General features: G+C 39.4%; 1 protein-coding gene across 1 annotated transcript in view; it reads right to left on the reverse strand.

Annotated features, from left to right (window-relative positions):
* Positions 1-25,354, reverse strand: part of CNTNAP5 (contactin associated protein family member 5) — a 226,655-nt gene that overhangs the window by 136,666 nt on the left and 64,635 nt on the right. Inside the window, exons 5-10 of the mRNA XM_054381243.1 lie at positions 23,911-24,114; positions 21,769-21,953; positions 18,374-18,517; positions 6,657-6,921; positions 3,618-3,767; positions 2,446-2,617 (exon numbers count right to left, since the gene is read on the reverse strand). Of these exons, the coding sequence (XP_054237218.1) occupies positions 2,446-2,617; positions 3,618-3,767; positions 6,657-6,921; positions 18,374-18,517; positions 21,769-21,953; positions 23,911-24,114 (1,120 nt within the window). The remainder of the gene's footprint in view (positions 1-2,445; positions 2,618-3,617; positions 3,768-6,656; positions 6,922-18,373; positions 18,518-21,768; positions 21,954-23,910; positions 24,115-25,354) is intronic.

The following is a 25,354-nucleotide window of genomic DNA, read 5'->3' on the forward strand; positions in this document are numbered from 1 at the left end:
TCCCTTCCAACCCTGACTAATGCTGATTCTATGATCTTAGGATACTAAAGATGAGGAAGATCACTTGCAGTTGTACCATAGATTAACATTGTAGACTGGACTAGGGTGATGATAAAGGCACTGGAGATGTCACAGAATCACGGAATGGTAGGGGTTGGAAGGGAACTCTGGAGATCATCTTGTCCAACCTCCCTGCTAACACAGGTACACCGAGATGAGGTTGCACAGGAATGCATCCATGTGGGTTTTGAAAATCTCCAGAGAAGGCAACTCCACAATCTATCTAGGCAGCTTGTCCCAGTGCTCTGTGACCCCTGAGGTAACAAACTTTTCCTTTAGTTCAGTTGAAATATCCTGTGTGCTAGTTTGTACCCTTTGTCCTGTCACTGGCTGCCACTGAAAGGAGCCCAGACCCAACCTCACAACCCTTTCAAATACTTATAGGCATTGAGAAGTTCCCCTCTCAGTTTCCCTCAGATCCCATCCCCTTCTCTTTTCCAGGCTAAACAGGCCCAGGTCTCTCAGCCTCTCCTTGTAAGAGACTTGCTCCAGTCCCCTCATTATCCTTGTGGCCCTACCACTGGACTCTGTCCGATATTTGCTGTACCTCTTGTACCAGAACTGGACACAATACTCCATGTGTGGCCCTGCCTTGGCAGAGTAGAGGGAGAGGGGAACATCTCTTAGTCTGCTGGCCACACTCATCTTCATGAAACCCAGAATACCACTAGCCTTCTTGGCCCTAATGACTCATCGTGAACTTGTTCAGAAGCACTCCCAGGTCCTTCTCCCAGGAGATGATTTTCAGCAGGTCAACCCATGCAGGTCAGCCTATATTGATGCACGAGGTTATTACACTTGCCCCACAATCCACCTACTGTCCACTCATCTAACCAATCTAATCCTAAAATTACCTCTGAGGATGTTATGGGAGACAGTTTCAAAAGCCTTGCTGAAGTCAAGATAGACAGCGTCTGCTGCTCTCCCAGCTGGTCACACCATCGTACAAGGCTATCAGATTGGAGAAGTATCATTTCCCCTTCCTGAATCCATGCTGACTATTCCTGATAGTCTTTTTTTCCTTCACATGTTTAGAGATGACCTCCAGAGCAAGCTATTCTATCTCTGGATCATAATAGAAGAGTTATCTTCTGTTTCAAAATATAAATATAAAAGGTACCTTAGAATGGCCCACTCACACTTAAAGATCTGTTTTTCCAAGAAAACAGCAAAATGCATTTTCTTGATTCTCAGGAAAGTTTAAATTTTACTTCCTTTTGTTAAATCATCTGCATCTTGCCAATTCCATTTACCATTTCAGGCACGCCAAGTGTGAAATTCATACAACCTTGGATGCAGCCATTGTTAAACATAGAAAAAGGTTTGATTAGCAGAGACAGTATTCTCTCCCTAAAAGTTAACAATCATGAACATACAAAATGAGCACAAAGTTCTCACATAACAGGTTTTGCCCACTTCTCAAAACATTGCAGCTCCAGCAGGCTGATCCCTCCTGCAGTAATCAATAATGGAGATCAGCCTTCAGCTTCATCTAAGTAACACGCCAGAAAAAATTACATCAAATGCTCACGTTCCTAGCACATTTCCAAAATATCCTGACTACTCCCTTAACTGAAGCACATGAAATTTACAGCAGTTCTATTTTCAGAACTTAGCTAGATTAAATTAAAAAAAAAAAACAATCAGAGGCTTTTATTCCATGTGTTAACTTCAAACAACACATTTGCAGAATCAATTTAGAAATATTTAGACACTAAAAATCCATAGGAGGCAAAGGAGAAATTATTAAATATTTTAAAAAATAATTTTATTATTTCCTCTTCCTTCCTTCCTTCCTTCCTTCCTTCTGAGAAAATCTGTGTTTCCTGTCAGGTTTCAAGTTAAGAGAGATTCAGATCAGTATTTAAACTGAGATGTGTACCTGGTAGATACAGGCATTCACTCACATCGTGCTACTGAGTGGGCAGTATGTTGCATGAGGTCTACTGTATCTTGATGATAAACACACTATGCTAACAAGAAAAATTGTAAATGAGCTACTTAAGCAAAACCAGCTAATATATTAAGGGAGTGACATGTTCTGATGAATCAAAGAATTTTTCCTTCTCTTTCATTTCACTCTAAAACTTCAAAGTAATCAAATGTTGTTTATGCATAAAATGTAATCCTTTCACCTCTCTGCAGATTGATTGAATTTGCATACTCTATTTCCTACAAGTCAATCTGAAGAGAGCCTCATGTAATTGAAACTATTTCCTCTCCAGTTCTCCTATCTTTGCTGTAATTTCTATTTTCTATTGTAGCTCCATTATACCTAATATCTGTAATGCTGGTAGATTAGAATTTTCACTTAATGTAATCTGTATTTATAAACCATGAGGATAAAAAAAAAAAGAACAAATACAAGAAAGAAACAATAATTACCTGTCTTTGATGCCACACAGATCAATGTGTAAATCACTAAAATTCCCCAGGGAGCCTTGCTGAACTAAAATGAGGTCCTTAGGCTGGTTATCAATAAAGATGAGCCTCATGCAGCCTTGAAAAGCAGTAATGGGATTTAAACATTGGGAATCAGTGAAATTGTCAGGGCACCCTGTGGGAAAAAGAGAAGAGGCTGAGAATAATATTGGAATGTTCATCTATTTCTGCCAGGATTTTCTGATGCAAGAACTTGGAAGACTCATTATTCCAGGCGTTTTCATTTCTTGTACTATGCAACCTTCTGTTCTATAAATCCTTCTGTAAAGAAGAAAACAAACAAAAGACAAGGAAAAAAAAAAGCTGTGCAAATTGCAAAATCATTATGGGTTAAACTCTGCTCCTGAGGCAGTGCACAGAGTGAAAGGATGAAATCTTGTGGACAATGAGCAAGAAAACCATTTGTATCTGAGTTTCCTCAGCATGTGACCAGCTCTGAGATCCCAAAGCTTCTGTGCATCCTCACTTAATGCTGTATCTAGAGGGTTCATTGAGATCAGAGCCTCACTATGGTAAGCATTACACAGAAATGTATTAGATAAAAAGACAGTTGATGTGATTCCCTTTAACTAAATGAATGTGTGCACTCTGAAAAGGAAAAGGTAGTATTTGTTAAGACTATTCTATTTTCAAAATGGAAGTAAATCTACATTCTTTTCCATGAGAGCACAGTACATAAGTATCCCTGTAGATCTGAGTTTTATGTTAATTAAGTTCTGAAATCTAAAGTCTCTGAGCCTGGTCAGGACAGTGATATCTACAGGAATATTAATAAGACTAATAGTATTCAGGCCTTTTAACTAGAAAAAACACTTATGGCTAATGCAGCTATCAAGCTTTTTCCACCCAGATGTAGGTACCTATTGGCTGTCACTACCAGCAGTCCATTTTACACCTGTACTAGCAGTTCTGCTTGTACTCTATCAGGGTTGACCAGACTCTTTGATCTTCCCTCCTACATCTATGAATTGCAGCTCAGTAGGGGGTCTAAAATCACTTGTTAGAACCTTTGCTCTTAGCTGCAAACAGAACACACCTGGGGAGACCTTCAGTGGTGAAAACCAAAGTATCTGCATCTTGAAAATCCCATCCTGCATCTATCTGAATCAACCTACCTCCAAAATAGTAGCTGTTCCCAGAGTAGATCCTTGAGACAGTGGTTGCATGGCTAGCAGTGGCAGCATTGTTATCAAGCGTCAGGGTAATGCGATGTCTTCTGGCATTGATGTTAACAGAATGCCAAAGCCCATCATGGAGATTGGTGCCTGGCAAAAAAAAAAAAAAATGAAATGTGAAAAAGGAGATGCATGAGACAACTGTCCTCCTCAAACCTACTTTTGCTTCCAACTTGTGACTACAAATGTGGACTTGACACCAAAAAAAGGGAGAACAGTCAGCTGAAAACTCATTACCTCTGGAAACAAACCATCATAGAAGAAAAGACCCAAGAAAGGCAAAGTTTTTGAGAGTATTTAAGGTAGGTTATCTCACATTTTAATCAAACCTACTTCTGGTACTGCAGGGACTCATCGAGCTAGCCAGGCCCTTCATCTTTTTGGTAGGACATTATTACCATTTTGTGGGGGCCTATGTCTATCTTCAGAAATGCTTAGAAATGCTTACAGGAGCTCACAGAGATCTCTGTTGAGCTTCTGGTATTAAACACATGCCCGAGATTAGCTTCAGTGAGATGGTCATACCCTGTCTCAGACTCCATTATGAAACCTGACCAATTCCAGTATGTACCAGTAAGATATGGATTTCTTAAAACCCTCCAGCGCTATGCACACAGTCTTATTGATAAATGTATTGGAGCCTGTCTATACTGGATTTCCATATGGGTCTTGTAAGAGCTGGGATTTTTGCTCTGACCAGGAATCTATGAAGGTACATGAGATATTACAGTACTGGGTATCTTCTTTCTCTTCTAGACAAAGTGGGAAATAACTTCTCTGTTTCCTTATTCTGAAATAAGGAAAGTGGCTCTTGAAATAGCACCACACAGCTACAAAGAAATTCCCCATTCTGTATTCTGACAGCCATAAAAACCAGTGAGCAAGCTTCTGAGCTCACACACATTGGTGCAGGTCAAAAGTATCCTAATTAGAGTTCAAAATGCACCTTCAGGCTGGAGTCACTGAAATCAGGCACAGACAACTAGTATTTATGTCTCTCCCTAATGGAATATTTTTCAGTAATGTAACTCTCAGAAAAAAGCAAATGAGAACTTAGTGGCACAAAGAGGTATGAGAACAGTTCAAAACAAAATAATAAAAAAAAAGTGGGTGTTATGTGTATGAAAAGCCATTTCATTATGAATTTGAAAATGAGACAATTTTCACAGTAATGGCTGTTAATGCATGTACAATTTCCATAGAATAAGAGGCTGGTTTCCCAGCAAAAATGGGCATTTTTTCAGCTAGAACAAGTCTATTTTGAAGTGAAATATGTTATTGAGGTTTTAAAAGATGTCAAAACAAAATAAGTCCCATTTGGGGCAAAAATAGGTCCATTCTTGAGCAAGCATGAGTTTATTGTGAGTACCTGACATCTGCAGAACATGGCACTTGCAATTTCTGCATACTTTCCATGAATAAGTAGGCAGTTAAGCAATGTTTTGGATAGTGCAAAGGCTGGGCTCAGGTTCATGATTTCAGAACTACACAAAAGCAAATACACCCAACCAAATATTGATATTGTCTCAGCTTTGTCAACAATTTAATTAGGACTGCAATAAAGGCTGGAAACTCAGTTTTCAGCATTCAATTGCAGCAAGCTACGGCTGTAACAATCTATATGAGTCAGGATAGATGCAAGGCTGCCTCATTTTCTATCATAAAGGGGAATGAAACATGCATATGGAACAGCTCTGCTTTGACAACTCTGTCAGATTTTATCTCTGCTGCTTTTAATAGACACATCTGTCCTCCTTTAGTCTGTACCGGGAATATTTGAATATTACATATTTCCAAACAGCTGCTCTTTTAGAAAATATTATTATTATTACTTAGTTCCATCTGAGTTCCACCAATCTACTACACTTCCACCTTTGAAAACTGGGTATTCAAACTATACAGAAAATTAATTTCCCAGTCTCCCAGACAGCACGGCTGCACAGCAGCAAGGGATGTGCAAAGGCCCTGGGATAAGAACATTTCTGTTTGGGATGCCAGCATGGCTTATACAGGTCACACTAGGATGGTAGGGGCACTACTCTGTCTTGCCTCTGTTGTACAGTCTGAAATTGTTTCCCTGTTGTCTCTTGGAGGCAATGCATAGCTGTTCTGGTAGGTGTTTACAAGGAATTTCCCCTGAATTTTAAGTCAGAGAGAGGCAACCCCATTTCAACCTGTCACATGCCACCAGTTGCACTGAACAAAGCAACTTGCAAACTGGCTAAGGAGAAGAAGCCCATGGCCAGTCTCTCTTCTGAGCTATCATAAAGGGGGAATGTAAAGCTACAATTGGAGGAAAGAAATCAGCTCTGAGGCTGCCTGAAATTGTAGTAGGAAATAGTGCAGCAGCTCAGCTTGCTCCTAGGTAGCTTCAATGCAATCTGAGGACAGGAAATAGGGGGGACTTTATGCGATCTAACTGAAGGAAGTTTAGCATGACTGTTTAAGAACACAGAGCTAATTGTCAGGAAGACTGAGTCTGGAGATCTCTGGACGCCAACCTCCCATGCTTAGATCAACCTCAGACTGTACAGAGCAGTTCTGCCACTGGAAATCAAGGTAGGTGCTGGGCTCTTCTCAGAGGTAATTAGTGATAGATTGAGACGGAACAGCCTCAAGCTGCACCAGGGTAGCTTTGGGCTAGACATTAGGAAAAAAAAAATTCACTGAAAGAATAATCAAGTATTGGAACAGGCTGCCCAGGGAGGTGGTTGAATCACCATCCCTGGACATGTTTAAAGGTCACTTAGATGTGGTGCTGAGCAATATGATTTAGTGGTGAACTTGGTAGAGTAAGGTTAACGGTTGGACCTGATGACCTCAAGGGTCTTTTCCAACCTTAATGATAGTATGACTCTATGAAATTAAAAAAGACAAAGTAAGATTGGCTGCTTCCTTATTTAACTGTCCTTTCATCTGATGGGGTTAGATCTTTGTATTTTAAAGGGAGGCAGGTGAGATTAAACAAAAATTACATACCTTCACTGATTTCCACTGGGTTCTCCCCCTCTTTCTGAATAAGAAGTGTCAATCTCCCACCACGGAGGTAAACCAAGAGAGCTCCTGAATTTTCAGACAATTTGGTGAACAGAAGTAAGCCATTTTTATTCCATGTGCGAAACTGGAAGCTGACTGACAAACCATCAATTTGAGGAGTGCCGGGTAGTAGCAAATAGCTTCGACTGGTGCTGACAAAACTGATAGGAACAATTTGTGGTTCTGAGCAAGAAAAGGTCACGTTCCCCTGCAAATAATAAAATAAAATGTAATCAACATGACATTTTTTTTTGGTCATTTCAAAACATTGACAGTTACATAAGCTAATTTGATTTCTAGTGGCCCTCAAGGATAAAATAGGCATTGTTATACAAATACAAATCTGTGAAAACACATCAGACATCAACATTTTACTTTCACCTCAAATGGGGGGGCATCAAAAATTAAAATCTCAGTTCTTAGAAGGTCCCTTATCAAGACCATGCCTGCGTGCAGAAGTGTTTCTTTGCTAGCCTAGACAGGCCATCTCAATGTGGCTACATCTGTTTGGAGTTTCCCAGCATCTCCCATTTCAAGTTCAAGTTTAGCTTTACATCAAGAAAATCAAATTCAGTTGGATCTATGCTGATATCAAAGGAACAGCAAACTGCAGTTGAAAAAAAAAACACCAAACCAACAAACCAATTAACAAAGAATCCTCTAATGCACAAGGGTCCTACCAAACAGATTAGACTTAGTCCAAACGCAACCCAAAATTTAGTCATTAATGACAGGATTTTTTGGTTGGTTGGTTGGGATTTTTTCCCCATTTACACCAATGCTAAATATCTGTAAAAGTAAAAACTCCCTTATCCACTTAACTCTTGAAGTTAATTTCCTGGGTTTGTTTCAAATAATATATAGTTTTCAGCAACAGTACTGGTTTTCTTTTACACAGAATGAGACAGCCCTGTGCTACTCCAACTAACAAAAACCCACTTAATAACATAAAATAAAAAACAATTGTTCTGAAATTATTCCAAAATTCATAAGGAAACTCAAAGAAAAGGTTACTTGAATACAGTACTTTCAATGGGATTAAACAATAGACTTCCTGGCCCATGCAAGATCCCACTTTTGAGGAATTATTTAAAAATTACATGTATAGCAAGAATGGTGAAATCCAACAATGTTTGAATGCCAAACTTAGTTGATTACCTCAGTCATTGAGCCCTGAAATCTATGGTGCTATTTGCCCAGGAAAGCAGTCAAAGCAGAGCCTATACCAGCACATATCACTGTAGTTTGCAGAGGTAATGACTCCATCATTTTGTTCAGCCATTGTAAGGCTACCTAACTAGACTATTCAAGCCATGCAATAAAACCTTTACAATGTGCAAAGCCTGGACACATTTAAGAAAGCCACATCTTTCAAAGTCACTCCAGGAGACTGTTGCAGGTGGCTTGCTTTGAACTAGACTGCTTTGTAAAATGCCAACTGGAATCTGATAATAAAACATTGGAATAAAAGGCTTTCTTCGAGGTACCACTAACGGAGCTGGCACTTTGCTCTAACAGGGTAATTACAACTAACAGCACTTGACGGATGAGTAGCAAACACAGAGTGCTCAGGGAATTCCTCTATGAAATCTCAAGACAGCTGATGGAACTGTTCCCTATAACTTACCAGTGTCTTTCTTGTCTTTATTTTAAAATGGAAAATAAACAAAGTGTCTGAAACAGACTGAGTTACTAGACAAAACACCTCTTGATAGATAAATATCTATATCAAGCTATTTACATATTCCCTGAAGTGCCAAATGATACATACCAGATTTAACATTAGTGAAAGATAACCATGGGTATTATCATGTTAGAATGAGTTTTGAGATAAAATCCAAATTTATCCATATTCACCCAAAATTTAGACAGGTGGGGAGCGGGATGGAAATTTTCTCTCCACTGTTAAAAAGTTGCTACCACCTGCTGGGTTTTACCTGCATAAGGGATGCTATAGGCTTTTTGTTTAGTTGGTTTTGTTATTGTTATAGTTCCACTTTAATTTCTCATTGAATTTATGACTAATTACAGCAACAGAAAGAAATATAATCAACTTTCTCTAGAGCTTTGGAAAGGTTTAGACTTTTAAGATGCCGATGAGAAGTTTTCTGTGGAATTTCAAACACTTACAGTGATTCAAACAACTCCACACAAAGCAGTAAGACATTTACAGATCTTATACCTATATGGAGCTTAGAGGGAAGTTCAAACATTGTCTGAGCGTGCATTCACAAGTGTCTAATTTCCTTCACTGATAGTGGGACACTGTAACAAAATGCAAGACTGTAGAGTAGAGGATTTGCAGCATTTGAATAGGATTTTTGTCTCGAAGTTCTTTGCAGATTTTACCTATCAGCAGAACAAGCTATGCCTGGACTGACTTAGTGGTGCCAGAGAAAGTGAATGCAAAGATGAAAAAAAATGCTTGCAATGCAACAAACTCTAAAATGGCCTTAAAATAAGCCTGTAGAGACTGCTGTGCAGTCAATATGCTTTCAGCTGTTTGTAGCAACAACAAACTATCCATGATGCATATTCATGAGTCCAAATACAACAGCCAATCCCTGCCTGATTTTGATACAAGGTTCTCAGCATGTGCACCTAGTCCTAAACTCATGGATAGCTGCAACCCTCTGAAAAACTCAGCAACACTCTAGTAATTCACTCTAGCTAGCAATTCGTGCCATTTGGGATCTGCACAGAAGTCATGAGCAGCAGAGTGCTGCATGAATCCATGGCCAATGTTGGGACACAGGGACAGGATCTACATGCCTCTTCCCATGCTTAAACCTGGGGAGTTGTCAAGCTCTCTAGAGTCTCCACTGACTACACTAAAGCAGAGCAAGTGTGATCCCGCATTTCACAAGACCAAGCAAGTGGGAATGCACAAAGGCAGTGCTGTAATATTCTGTGTACATGGAATTAAAATACATTTTGGGGGATAGAAGAGACATGTTAGGCTCTTGGGGGATGCTTTTAACAAGGTATTTTTATTACACTTACTCAAGAATTCAGACCTACATGAAATAAAGGCCACAACTAATTTTAGTCAGAGCTAAAAACTATCCAGGATGTTTGGGGGGGTGGGGATAAATAAATAAGTGATTGCCATGGGAATTTAAATCAGCCTGACTTGTTTAGGGGAGAAACACCTTCTGAAAGAAGCATCTCTGAGCAAAACCAAGTGATGTAAATACACACTAACAGCTGCTGACATTGTTATGCTAAACAATGCTGTCTACTTGCCTAGAGACCATAACACAGAAGTTTGAAAAAGAAATGCACAATGGTTACTTTGAAAATCATTTGTTCACTGAAGTGGAATAGGTTCCCATTACAAAAACTTAAATTTGCCCTGAATGTTATTCTCAAATAAATTATTCCAGCAGGTCTAACTCAAAAGTACATAGCTCTTCCTAAACCTGCTCTGATCGAGAGCATTTTGCATTAATTGACAGTAGTTCTGGAACTCCTGAGGGTACATGCAAGACTGCTGGTTGACACTTGATTTTATAACTGAATCCAGTTTAACTGAAAAGTAAAAGCTTGTTGGCTAGGAAATGGGATAAAAAGAATCTAATCCCAAGAGAAAATAAAGGAGACAGTCAGCTCTACCCAGACACTGAAAACTCTAGATTTCATGTGGCAATTGAGAATTCCATTGAGTCCATCATCTCCAGACTGATTAATGATTCCTTTAATAAGCAGCGAAATCTTTCCAAGAGAGTTCTCATTTTTCTGGCAAAAGAGATCTTTGAACCTAGAAACACAATGGAGCTATTTGTAATTTGTTTTCTGGCTACCATGACACTGGGCTTAAGATAAGAGCTCAAACACCCCAGCTTTGTGCAGGCAGGGTATGGTGGCAAAGGTGGTTCTTGTTCAAGTAAGATGTTGAGTGAACAGGTGACAGCATCATTTTAAGGAAGAATCAGAGCCACAGTTGCTAAATGATGAGGATGAAAATTATTTACAAAGAGGATCCTCTGAGCTACAAGCCCCAACTAAAACTGACTGGAATCTTTCCAGTGACTTCTGTAGGATTTCAATAAAACCTGCAAAACTTTAATTATTTCAGGTTTTTTCTGGCCTTTCTTCATGTCATATAATGTACTGTTGAACAAAGAGAGAAGAATGCTACAACACCACAGTCAGGGCAATTGGTGACAAGTTTCTTATACATAACTATCACTCTCACAGAATACTAATCAAAAGTAATATGTACTTGGGAAATTATTCAAACTGGCAGCTGAACTGAAATCCTCAACATTCAGCCTACCAAAGGATATAGGCCAAGATCACAGCTTGAACAGGAAGAATAATAAATGAGTATTTCTGAGCTCTCTACCTACCTGCAGGCTGGAGTATGAAATGGGCACTTTCCTCATTAATCACTCTATGGAAACTATCCAATAAAAAGGATATCTTGTTTTCTGCAGGAGACTATAAAGGAAGATTTCATACAGTAAGTAAGGAAACTAAAATCTGAGGCCTGGCTGAGATACAAATGTGGGTAAACTGGCAAGAATATCTCCAGCTTGGAAATTGGAAGACTATTTCATGTGAAAAGACTGAGGTTTCAGATGAATTCGCAGAGACTAACAGCAGAAAAAGGTGACCTCTGATGCAGTTCTTTTTAAAAGGAGAAGATGAAAGATTGTCATTCAACTCTAAGCAACTGGATTTTAAGAATTGGGGAAGTCCCTTCAAATCCTGTTTTTGAATTAACTATCTCAAGCAGAACAGATGCCAGGAGACCCACATAGATTTCAAGTACTTCTCAAATAATTGCTAAGGTGTGAATGAAATGCAAATCAAAGTGAGATACCAGCTCCAGCCTTCTGAATGGTGAAAAATGTCTTCAAACAGGATGTGGGAACACCAAGACGCATGGCATTACTTGATTTAGGACTAGGTCACTGAGTGAACAATTAGTCTATCACAAGAGCAAGACTCATATTTTCAGAGATGTTCTTATACTGAGGTGAGTCTCTCTCTGAGCAAAATTTCATTATGGAAATCTAAAAATTTTTCTGATCAAAGTTTCATTCATTATACAATTGCCTTAGTGAACTGGCTTATCTTCATTCACTCTAGGTATCATGTATGTCAATAAAATACTGTTTACCAGGTCGTTTACATTAAAATAATGCTACTATGTGGGAAGAGTAGCATTTAACAAAAACAAAAACCAAAAAAAATTGAAACACTGTGACCATGACAGAAGCAGGGATAAGATGGTTGGCTAGATGTTTCTGGACCTTCTTTATCTCAGGCTACTAAGATAATTATGTTGCTGTCCAGAGGTAGAACAAAGGATTTTACAACTTTTATGTACGTCCATAGTAACCGTACATTGTTGTTGCATTATGGTACAATAGATAAGTGTTGCTGACAAAATAAAGCAAATACAGAGCTAATTTGGAAAAGATCAAACATAATTTCTCTCAGAAAGACAGGGAAAAGATAAAAAAGAACATAGGAGAAAACTCATCTCTGTGGTGGGTTGACCGTGGCTGGTTTCCAGATGCCCACTAAGTTGCTTTATCACTCCCCTCCTCAGCAGGAAAGAGAGGGGACAAATAAGATGGAAAAAACCCCAAACTTTTGTGTCAAGACAAAAGCAATTTAATAAAGACAAGCAAAAGAAAACAAACACTTTAGTCTCTACTTCCCATCAGCAGACAATGTCCAGCCACTTCCCAGGGCTTCAGTATATGTAGCAGTTGGTTCAGAAGACAAAGACTGAAATAAATAATGCCCACCCCTGTTTCTTTCTCTTAGGTTTAAATTATTGAGCAGCCATCCATCATATGATATGGAATATCCCTTTGGTCAGTTTGGGTCAGATGGCCTATCTGTGTGACTTCCCAAGATCATTCCCATCCCCCAGCATACTGGTTGGGGGGGTATGTTGGAGAGACAGACTTGATCCTGCTCAGCAGTAGGTGTGCTATCAACACCTTTCTAGGTGACAATACAAAGCGCTAGGCAGCACTATGAGAGCTGATATGGGGAAAATTCACTCTATCTCTGTCAGACCAAACACACACCTCCTCTGAACAGCAAACAGGAATGAAGCCAGCCTTCAAATTTACCTTGTCTGACATAAGATAGATGTCTTAGATCAAACTGGCCAATTAGCTCAATTCAAGGCCAATTTTTGTTTCAGATCAAGGTAAACTGATCTGCAGCTTTTACTATCTGGGGGAAAAAAATAAAAACCACAACTACCAAATCTCACTAACAAACAAAAAAGCCACAAAAAAACCCTCACAAAGAACCCACACAAAAAAAACAAAACAAACAAAACAAACACAAACCAACCACACAGCTGTAGGGAGATTACTATGGGACTTTTGTTTGTTTTGTTAAATTTTTATTATTATCATGAAAATAGAGTCAAATCCACCTCAAAATAGAAAAGTACATAGAAAGCAATTCTTAACAGTGGTGGTTTTTTTAATGTATTCTTTTATTTTATTAAACTTTCCTCTTTTGAATGCCGATCATGGCACAGCACCAGCCTAAGTGGTTCATATGAACTGCACATACTCCAGGCTCTTGACTGTAATGGGGTCAGCTTGCCCCTCTCTATTTTGCCAAGCATCCGAGTACCAGGCAGTTCCCAAGGTCTTAGCAACTGGAATAAGACCTTCTAAAAAGGACATTTAAGCCTTGGCTTTACAGCAAACTACATTCTTCTCCATTTTCCCTATCCTTTGCTAACTCCTATAAAAATAATTAGCCATCTCTCTTTCTCTTCTACAGGCACTAAGAGCCTTATCACCTTCTGCCTTAAAACATCCTTCTCTGCTCAGCAGGTACTAACTACCCAGTACTCAATTTGACTATCCAGGTAATGTAGTAAATTAAATTCTGAACATTTATTTCTAACCAGCAATTTGCTGATGGCTGATGACTCTCAAATAGGCCTTGTTTACTCTAAAATATGTCATTTATTCCTGCATGTCACCAGTCTTAAAAAAAATGTGTTTTCTCTCCCCAGAAGATTCCCTTCACTTGTGGTCATTGCATCTATCAAAATTATATCACGTAAAGGAGAGTCAAGTATTGTAGCTACATACCGGATTCAATATTTACAGACAGAAAGTCTTCAGAATTGTAGACAAAGACAACTGAAATCAATGAGTAAATTGTCAATTAAACAGACTTAATTTCAAGACCTTGACCAGGAGACACACTTAATTTCTTTCAAAACCTTCTATTATACCACTCAGTGACAATGAAATGGGACCTCAAAATGAATGCTATTTTTATACACTTTCTTACTATTCCACACTTCAGGTAAGATGTGAAGGAGACTCATCTGAAGACCCAGAGAGTAGACAGAAAGAAGAAACCGTAAAAAGCTATTCTAGAAGGAACCAAATATTTCTGGAATCTGAATTCACCTGTGTGTGTGATTCATGCTTTCATCAAATAATTGCATGCAACTTTTATTATTTTGTTTTGGTTTTAAATATATTCAACTGTGGGAAGTTGTGGAAAATGTTACTAAACAGTTCCAATGTTTTTTATTTATGATTAATGTAGTTTGATTGAAGTGCAAAAATGAATAAAGAGTAAAAGAATAATAATTAAAAATAATAATAGCAATTTAACTCCTGTTTTTTTAAAACCCTAGCAGGGGCCTTCACAAATCACCAGCCTGATAGTCAAAGATAGATCAACACTTGCAATAGTATTTTGGTAGAATGAGATGTGTAGACAAGTAAATTCTTCTCAAAAGGAAGGTATCTCAAATCAGCTTAATAAAATAGTATGTTTGGATTCTCTATAAAGGGAATGAATTATTAGTTTACGTTCTCCTGTCACCAGTTCTCTTTTCTTGCTCTTTGATGCTGGCAATTGGTTATTTCCCTGAGGCACTACACTGATGCATTTACATGTCACCATATCCCTTGCTGTGCTAGGTTGTCACTCCCAGATTCAACATGGCAGGCCAACGTAGAAATTCAAACATTATCTGAGGGCTGACAACTTCTGCCTTACAAATATCCTGCACTCCTTTCAAGTCAGTGCAGGGTTTTCTCTGCTAAATAAAAATACAACTCCAATTCCTATCAGTCAAAAAAACCCCAGAAAAACAGATAAGGTTTTCCTCTGTTTCAGTGAGGATGTGGGGTGGAACACTGACATGATTAAATACAGCATCTTTTCATGACCTATAAATTTCTTCATCTAGACAGCTTCTTGTTTTGGCATCTCAAATCAGTGACAAACAAAAAAGACTTAACACCCTGGCCACAAGTCACAGTAGAGCAATTTCTAAAGGTGCAACCTGTATCTAGCAGTAGGTAACCACTGATGACCAGGATACTATAGCTATTTTCAGGATGCTATAGCTATTTTTCTCTACTTCCTCAGCCAGATGTATTAAGCAATTTTTAATGGGACTTCTCTTCCTAGAGCTTCTGCATCTACATACACTCTTCACAAGCACAAAGTCCTTAAACAAGGACTTATCCCAGATAAGAACAGGTCAAATGTCCTTCTGTGAAGGACAATTCCCCTTTTGCTTCTTGTAAATGAGACCCCTGCTAGCGGATTTTCGTGCACCTAACTATGTGCACAAGAAGCATAAGTAACTGATTTATAATTTCTGGTAATGAGCAGTCTGCATTTATATTGTGATAAGGAGGCAGTAAATAAAGCAGATCTTTAGATTATTATTATTATTATTTTAAAGCATTTTCTGAGGTTTCACAAGGATCCAGCCCTCCAACCATGACAGTAGTAATTACAGAAATTTGACTTCTCACAAAGTCTTGCAATTAAAACCAGTAATTGCTTCAGAGAGAAAATAAAAGATTCTCTGTAATTTCTGCACTCTCAATGACCTAGAAGAGAAAAACAAACAACAAAAGAACAAACCAAACAAAAAACAAAGAAGGCAACCCAAACAAACAAAGAAACCCAACAAAAAACACGAAAGAAAACAGCCATAACAACACAACAGAAAAAAAAATCCAACATACCATCAGGGATAGAAGAAACCCCAGAGAGAAGATAGATAGCCTGTCTAAATAGATATGGCTACCACATAGAGAGGTTAACTACCAGGCAATATAAAAATGGAATTCTGAAGGCAAGTTCCAGTTCAAAGAGACAGGCTGCCTCGTTATCTTGAGATGTTTTCTCAAGGAGATTTATTGCAAGTTTGACAGCTGTAAATGAGTTACAGAAAAGAATAGAAGGAATGATAATCATAGCCACCATCCAAGAGTACAATACGTGGCATAGCACTCTGTTATTGATAATCTGTAGTTTCTTCCTCTGACTTTAAATACACCTGACTTGGAACCATTATTTATATGGATGAGAAATTATCTCATAAGAGGAATTCTATACCTCCAAAGCTGATGTATCATTCTCCTTCTTGTGTGAAAGATTTCAACAGTAAAAAACCCCAATGCTGATGGGTATGAAAACCCACAAGTTTGTCTTATTGACTGTGAGCGTTCACAAAGGCACAGAGAATGAAGCAGAGATTACATATTGAAATCAGCCTCCCCTCTGAAGTCCAAATCCAGTGTCTCTGAACATTAATGGCATTCTAATCCATAATCAGCCAGTTCATCCTCAACTATCTTTTGTTATGAGACAAAGGTGTTTTGGGGACTGAAAATGCAGAACCATCTCTGGTGACCTCCAGCTGGTGGTGAGGGAATACAACTACACAATACTCTGTTGGAAGAAGTGATTCAAGTCACTGCTGTATTTAATTATTCTTCTTTGCTGTTGCTTTCACCACATTTCCACTCCAGATAACCTTAGTGACTACAAAGATGTGAAGCAGAGATGCTTGCAGCTCCCTGGGGATATGGATTGTTGCTTAAAAACCTCAATGAACTTTGAGCAAAAGTACATAGTGCAGAGGAAGTCTGGCAGGCAAAAGACTACATTTAGCAAGAACAAGTTATTTTAATTTGAGTAAGTAAATTACTAAGAAGTTGGGAAGAGCTAGAAGACTGAGGAGGGACATCAGCCAGTGAAAGCTGGAAATACCTGAGAGCTTCTAGAGGAGGTAAATGGCTATAATGGAAAGGATTTTGGAAAACAACAGATTTACAGGGGCTTTTTCCTGTAGAAGGATGTTAGTCTAAGATTAGGAGGCACTGCAAGTGTGGCAACCTTTCCATGCACTTTGGATAAAAATGTGTCACAGACACAGCACATAGCAGCTCATAAATCTTGCAAAATGCAGTACAGCAGCCAGCCCTTGAAAACTATTGCAGTAAAATCATCACTTCTGTGAGAGAAACTGAAAGATGGGGACACATCCACAGTACCTTATATTGATGAAATGAGCAGGATTCCTAGACCTTTGATCTAGCATTGGCTGAATCAAGTACTGTATCATTGCTTGGGGCCACACTATACCCAGACATTACTCTTCTCCTTTAAGAAGGCAAAACAACCAGCTGTTTAATGACCTAAGAAGTGGACCTGGGCTCTTTGATCCCCTTAGAAAATAAGCTGAGTGGAAGAGCAATTTAACACTGTTCATAAGATTTGTGCCTCAGAGTTCTGAGTCAGAACAATCAAACTTGAAGTTATTAAAACGAAGTCCCTCAGTCCCAAGCTTGGAGAGCATCCTGCAGGCAGTTCTTGACATCCAACAACACAACACAGGATGTCTTACCCATTACCTTTCCATTTTTCATTTCCTTGTGCATTCAGCCTCAGCCTAGGCAGGGAAAGTGAGGAAACGAAGGACTTGTGGTCTTCTGCCTTACTTCGTTGTATCTATAGCCTGTTGATACACATTGTTTAAGACCAGGCTCCATGAGGCTCTGAGCAACCTGGTCTAGTGGGAGGTGTCCCTGCCCACGGCAGAGGGGTTGGAACTAGATGATCTTTAAGCAATTCTATGATTCTACAATAATTACAAACTAGAAGATGCCATGAGAGCAAGAAGCAGTTTCACCTCCACATTCTCCAAAGACAGAGCATCAACCAAAAAGCATATTTCAAAGCATGGTGCAGGAGTGAGGCACATACTAAATAAAAAGCTGAATAATTTACAGTTAGTCAAGGCTGCATGGGAGTGTACTGCTCCTTTTTCTTATGAAATAAAATGTTCTTTAGTTTGATTACAATTTTTAATGTATCTGTAACTCCAGATATTATTAAGTATGAAGTTATGTTTATATTTCATGTTAGCAGGCCAAATAAGGCTGTAGTTTTGTTTTACCTCTACCATCTCACATTCAGTGATGCTCATACCAGGTCAATGGCTTTCAGAACTGCCAATATACACAAGTGAATATTTTGAATAATAAAAGAAACATTTCTTCTTCTCTGTAACACCAACTCAAATAGAAAAATGGTGATTGACAGTGTTTCAGAAAATAAAATCCTAGTTAACCATAAAAAAAGAAAGCCTGCATGACTTCTATCATGCCATCAAAAAGCCTCACTTTAATCTTGGAAATCTACTTTGTTTCTCCAAACAAATTCTACTATACCTGGAAAGTCGAGGAAGTGTATTAATTTCCACATAGCCTCAGCCTATTTTTAACAAGATAATCATGCCTGTAAGCTAACTAAATCTGGACTCCACTCATTCAGTGCCACTGGCAGCACCAACAGCATAGAAGGAAAGAAGGAAAGGACACGTTATTGTCTCTTACCACAGTGTAGATCTGAGGTTTGCGCCTTTTTGCTAGGTCAATTATATTGACTCCGTTGTAATAAAGGTTCTCAATGCACCCGTGGAAATTTTTCCTCTGAAAGGTTCCTGGTTTTCCTGGGACAGGAATCCCTCCAAAACTGAGCTTTTTGGGGAAAAAAAAATAATGTTATTTAGTTATCTCCCCAAAATCAACAGGACAGATCCTCACTCCATGCAGCCAGATCGGACATTATCTAAGAATCAAGCCACGCTGACAGCATCATCTCAGAGCATGAAGCAGGGCTTGGTTACCCAACATGTGAATCAGAGGCTGCATGGCATTACAGCTGTTGGAGAGACACTGCTGCTGCAGACAGCTCACCAATTGGGAAGCAGCTCTTAAGTGCCCCAACACACTGCTTCACCAGCCTAGTACCACCAGTCCTCCAATATGAAAGGTAATGTTCAAATGGTCTCCAGTCCCCCGCCTCTGCTGGTCTGGAGGCTGCCACCCATCAGCTGACCACAGCAATCAGGAACCACTATGCAATGGGGAACCAGCTCTTCCAGCCCACAGCATGTATCTGAACAGTTCAGGTTTCAGCCAGTGAAGGATAAAATCACACACACAAACTACCCCATTTGACCTTGCAGTCATTTTCCCTGCATTTCACTGTGGCTTGGTCTTTACAATACTGGCACATGATATTTGGGGCTGAGCAGCATAACAGAGACAGTGTGTGCAGGCTCACATTTAAACAAAGCTTCTTCTCCACTGTTGCCTAAGTACTGAAAGATGTTAGTATTGTGCAAGTTGCAACTCATCACTTAACTGGAGGGCTGAAATCCCTACAAGGATATAAAGCTTCTAAAATACTTGAAGCATACATACTCTAGATTTGTAAGATAAAAGCAAACAAACAAAAAAAAAAACCAAACAAATGCACACACACACACACACACAAAAAGCCCATAACCAACCCCCACAACCTACCCAAAAAATTTCTAGTGGTCCTATTTTCATTTTCCAGCTGACACAGATAATTTCTAATTATGTGGGGTTTTTTTCCACAAAGTCTTACTCGTAGTACTGCTGAGGTTTTATTCACATTCCCCCCCACAGCCATCAGCATTGTGAGTGGTACAATGCAGGTGGGAATCCCACAGCCACCATATGTGACAGTGGTTTCAGTGCATCAGGAGCTGTGCTGCATCCTGCTGTATCCAATGCAGCAAGGGCACACACTACTCTGCAGTGCTACCAGCACTGATGGCTGCTGGAACCTGGTCAGCCTTATTCTAACTCTGTCATGACTCTTAAGAGCTTGCCTCAGCTCATTATTACAAAAATAAAGGGAAATCTTGGGGTTATGTTTCCTCCCACTCCACCTAGCAAGCTGGGATACATTACCAAATTAAACCTCCCTGGATAACCTTGAAAGCAATTCTTTGAAAAGAAGTCCTTAATGAACTTGCACCTCAGATGTATTAATTGATCACTTCAGAGAAATAAAGAATGAACAGACTGCTACTTTACATTACTTGCAGGTTTGTTACTGTCATGAGGGCTTATGTGGTAGCAATGTTTGTTTTCTTTTCCAGGGAGAATCATTAGTTCTTCCTTAAAACACCAATTTCCTCCTTTCCTGTTCTATTCCTTAAGTCTCCCTTTTACACACTCTGTACTGGGTTTCAAAACAGAGTAATAATCAATATCGGTTATACCACTGCATTATCAAGAAAACAGTTTCCTTTGTGATTGGTAATAATTTTAATTACCAAATTAATGGTCTTATTACCCTCAGTAACTTTAATTCCCAAAGTCTGCTGAGATAAACTTTCAGTAGACTGTATTGCTGTAATGTTTAACTGAAAGATTGCCTCAGTGCCAGTAGAACAAAAACACATTGTATGAATAACTAAGTACCAGGGGCCAGGATGGAGTGCCACAGAGGTCAGAGGTGATGCTGATTTACACTAGCTGAAGATCTCCAGCATGCTCCCTGTCTGGGACATCTGGAAAAATGTTTGGCAGAATACATTGGACCCTGAGCTTTCCCTAATTTGCAAAAATCTTATAGTAGGAAGCAAGCAATTTTATTACTTTGAAATTAGGAAAGCTGATGACTCAACCATTTGGCTTTTCTCAATCCCATCTCAAAAGTAGTTACACCTTTGGCCCTTGCTAGTTGAGCCTGAAGCTGTTTTGGAATCTTGCTGCTCAGATGTGCTGTCTCTACTAAACGTGCTTGTGATTTGGAACAGCAGTGCCAGGGGACTGGTACCACTCTCTCTACCTTGCTTTGTGGAATGCAAAGGGAATTTCAGCTGGAACATGAGAAGAGCAGAGAACAAGTACCTGCCACTGCTGAGTCACCTGCTTTTGTCCCTTGGGTGCTCTAAGAATTGATCCTTTCCAGAAAAATGAATCCAAAGTGCAGAGGGGAAACTTGTGGTCTCTTAAGCAATGAACCATGCCAGCTCAGTGCATCCAGACAGAGTGATGGCTCTGACTGTGCAAGCATGACCCTGTGCCTTGCAAGCTAGCAAGACTTGGTAGACAAGTGGTAATAAAAATGAACATGGATAATTTGCACACAGGTGTGCATTGATGCGGGGAACAGATAAGGAACTGTCTTGCATGTACATATGATGATATAAAGGGGTTTAAAAGATATTTTTTATCCACTACAAGCCATGAGCACTAAACTGCTGGAGTGATACAAACTGTGCTCTGCCACACCTTGGTCTCATCATAGGGGAGTACACCAACTTTGGGTTCTATGGGCAGGCAGGATGTTTCCCCTGCTCAGTCTCCCTAAACCATCGTTACCCCAGATGTGAAAGAACTTGGGTCAGAACTAGTTGTCTTGTCAGTTGGGTCAGAGTGTTCCATTCCTAATGGGAAAACAAAAGTCTTTATCTGATCATCTCTACATGGAGAGCTTTAATTTGAGAAAGCAGTGGCTGGATAGAGGCACAACTCACAACTGATATCCCCATGGTCGTGTCAATATGATGCAGAGATGGTGCATAATGATCCCATTAAAACCATACTGGAGATGATGACACAGCACCTCTCTTTACAGATAAGTATCGTTGCTCCCTGAAGATTTTACTGGAACCTGAATTATTCCTTTTAGTTTGGCTCAAAGTCTGCTGTACTTGGGAGTGTAAGCATAATCCAGTGTGTATTTGCCTAAACACTGGTGTTCTTCTCAGACTGTTGTAATATAATTGCACAGAGTCTATGTTTGGTATCTATGAAAGGAGCTCTCTGGAAATGAAATACTAAATAACGAAAAGACCTTTAATGATAAAAAAACAGCTCATAGGATGGTTGTTTTTCATCACATTCATTTCATATCAATTCAGGCTCATCTCCTAGGTTATAGCTTAAAGGGCTTCACACACCTCATAATCAATATCCAAGTGATCTGAATCACCCTTCGTTCGGAAGTGCTGCGTGTGCTTGTCCACTGTGAAGTTCACTTGCTTGTTGAAGCGCTCTATGAGAACTGAGTGCCAGTGTTGGTCATCCAGGAGGCTGCCCAGGGTGACAGATGTGTGGCTATTACTGAAGTGCAAGTTGGAGTCCCCTGGATGGGCAGAGACAGGCAGAAGACATCAGAGTTACCTCCAGGCCCTTAACTCAAGCATGGGGACTCATGAGGAGCACAGAGCAATGCTCCTAGATGCAAAATAGATGCCCATCAGAAACAGATCCTTGTCAAAATTTGCCTTAGATTCTTTGGGACCCTTGCTCATGCATGTGTATATATGCACATACACAAATATTTTTCCCCTGAAATCCTTTAAATAAATCAGGAAGTTTTCCCAGTGGTGAGCCCACACATCACAGCACACAGGATTTCACCACTCTGTGTGTGCCCTTGGTTCTGTTATGCCTTCAAAGCCCTGGTGTTTCAAGAACTCCCTTCAGGATGCACCAAAATCTCCTGTCTATTCACATAAACTGATGACTCCTGACACTTCAGTTTCAGAGAAAAAAAAGCCACATGTCAGTGAAGCAACGTGGACACAGGTGGTTTGTTCAGCTCAGATTCTTAAACCTGGCCTAAGTGTCCAAAAGGTTAGATCAAGAGTCATAAAAGTGCTTAGGCCCTAACCCTGGTGATTTCAAGCATTCTTCTGTTTTCCAGCTGGTTATAGATCCAAACACTTCAGAGCCTCTCATTTAAAAGGAGTGTGTGTCCTTTTTTTATATTCCAGTGGAATGGGGAGAACACGTGCTCCAAAACTGTCTGATAAGACAGTTGTGAACAGGGGAATGAGATACTGCACTATTACCTGCATTATCTGCTCTAGACAAACTTCTTAGTGTCCTGGAACCGGTAGTCTGAGATCTGTCCCTGCTAACACTGTATGTTACTAGATGCTTGATCTCTCATTTTCTTTAAAATCAGCCTTGGCAGTCTAGGCAGCATGTATAAGAACTGCCAATGGCTCAGATCACTTTATTCATCCCACTTATTAGGACTGAGAGTGGTGGTGAGAAAACTTGGACCTTCATTCACTCCCCTCTTTGACCACACCCTGACGTTTAACAGAGGGAGGTTTGTTTCAGCTTTCCACCTTGATAGGCAATTAAGACTTTCAGACCAAGTTCAGTACCCAAAGAGGGTAAGTGCTGTGCTGAATGAAGTACAGCATTGCAGGCATGAATACTTCTGCCCAACTCAAACCCTTCAGTGTGAGAAATTGATTCAACGGAGCCTGCTGAGACGAGTATCACAGGTCACCCACAGAAGAAGCTAATGAAGATTTTGTAATCAGGCTTGGAGAGGAGGCATAGTCACTCCTGCTAAAGAAGTTCCTGCCATTATCAAAGTGCTGTAGTGTATTCAGCAGAAAAATGCAAGCATCCTTCTACAGAAAGAAATTAAAGCCAGGCTTTCATCTGTTCCTCTGATCCAACATGATCACACAATGATGTGAAGGCCAGATACTAGTTTTTCAATTGAAACCACCTCCAGAAGCAAAGCAATGCAAGAGTGCACAATGTAATGACCAGAATGTTTTCATTTAAATTACATATTTTCAGCTCAGGTTTGATCATAGAATGGGAAAAGCAAAACAGAAACCAAAATTAAGGCTTTTTCACTCCACATCAAACTTCTTGGGAATACTATTCTTAAAAAGACCCAATAAAAATAAAAAAGGAGGAAGAAAGAGAAACAAAGAAACTTTTTTTTTTTAAGTTACTACTTGGAAACATCATCAAGCAGAGGGGTCAAAACTTCAAAATTAGGCATTGAGCTGCTCAGCCTCAGTCAGCACTAGTTAGAAGAGCCAAGGTCTCTTCTTGGCTAAGCTATCAGATACTGCCTGAAATCAGTCATGCCTATTCTCTTTTGCTTCCCCTTGTACCTTCTTTAACCAGTATTTAAGCTGTGAGCTGTCTGAGGCACTCAGCATACTTTGTAGATCTCAGCTGGAGTTTCTAGATGCTGTCTAATATAAATATTTACAAAAGCAAAGCAAGACACTCCTTGTTACAGTAATATGTGAAGCAAGAATCCTAATTACCCTTACCCAGGTTGATGTGCAAAGAGAGCTTCCCTTTCTGAAGTTCCAAGGTAATGTAGTCTCCACGCTGTCCTTCTCCATGGAATAAGACCCCATCCCCCTGCATGCTCTTGAACTTCAAGGAAACAACATCTTTGAATGTGCTCATAAGCTTCTGATTAAACCTGTAGAGGAGTGAACTTCTGCCATCGAAGTCTGCAATATCTGACTCTGAGAGAAAGAGTGTGACAAAATGAAAAGGAAGGACAACATCAGGAGAGGAACTCTGTGTTTTCAGGATATTTTCAAATATCAGTTGAAGCCAGGTATTCTCAGAAGCACACATACACAGGACATATGTGACATTTGAGCAACAGCATTTGCAACCCCAATTCTCCACCCAATGAATCATAGAATCAAACATAGAATCATACAATCAGTCAGGGTTGGAAGGGACTACAAGGATCATCTAGTTCCAACCCCCCTGAATGAAAGGGAAGATTGCAATAAAACCACTCTTCACTTGTTCTCCCCTTTCTAATCATGCAAGACTGCTTTCTCATTCAAATTTTTGGAACAGAAGAGGTGCCTTCCATTGTACTGGGATCTCCAGAGCATCCCTCACCATGTTTGCTGTTTGTCTCATATATACACCCAGGGTGTTATTCACTGCTTTAAACACTTCAGTTCTCTATTTTTTATAGCTTCACAAGCATCTGTTCAGCTGTTTCTGTGTGTTGGCCTTGTCTGCGACCACCTTTGCATCCAAATGTGCATCATCTTTGCCTCTGTGTACTGGGTTCTTGTTTGTGATGGAATTTATCAGCTGTGTTTCTGCATGCAAATTGACTAGGCTAGCAGGAATAGCCAAATACCAATTCAAAAAGCTCTTGAAGGGATTTCATGGGAACCAGGCATCTAAACTGATTATACACCTTCAAAAATCCTATTAGAAACATATTTTCCCCTTCAGCCAGACTCTAAAACCCAATCACTGTGATGGGAAACAAGCTTTTAATACTTCAATTGCAATTAATATTTTCTTTGGCAGCAGCAGTACTCTCTTTGTATTACAAAGTGGCATTTTAAGCAAAATGTATTTTTAATAAATTTTTTATTTTTTTAAATAAAGTAATCAGAACATTTTAAATATTTTCAACTAACATACTGCATTCAAACATGTGACTGACATATGTAAATTCAGTTCCAACTAGGCACAAATTATGGATAAAATATCTGTTGTAAATAATAAATCTGGCAATTGGTATTTCTTTTTGTTAGCAAAATTAATAATGATTAAGAACATCAGATGATGCAGAATTTGAATAAGAGTTCACTAAGATGCATATCCTCTGGAATACATTTACAAAGACAAATACCTTCACAGTCACTGAGAAAAAAGAGCAGAGACTATCTTTGCTAACCACATTCTAATGATAATCCAAAGCTGTTGGTTTTCCATTTTCTTTTT

The sequence above is a fragment of the Indicator indicator genome, chromosome 5, assembly GCF_027791375.1.
Source record: "Indicator indicator isolate 239-I01 chromosome 5, UM_Iind_1.1, whole genome shotgun sequence".
NCBI lineage: Eukaryota > Metazoa > Chordata > Aves > Piciformes > Indicatoridae > Indicator > Indicator indicator.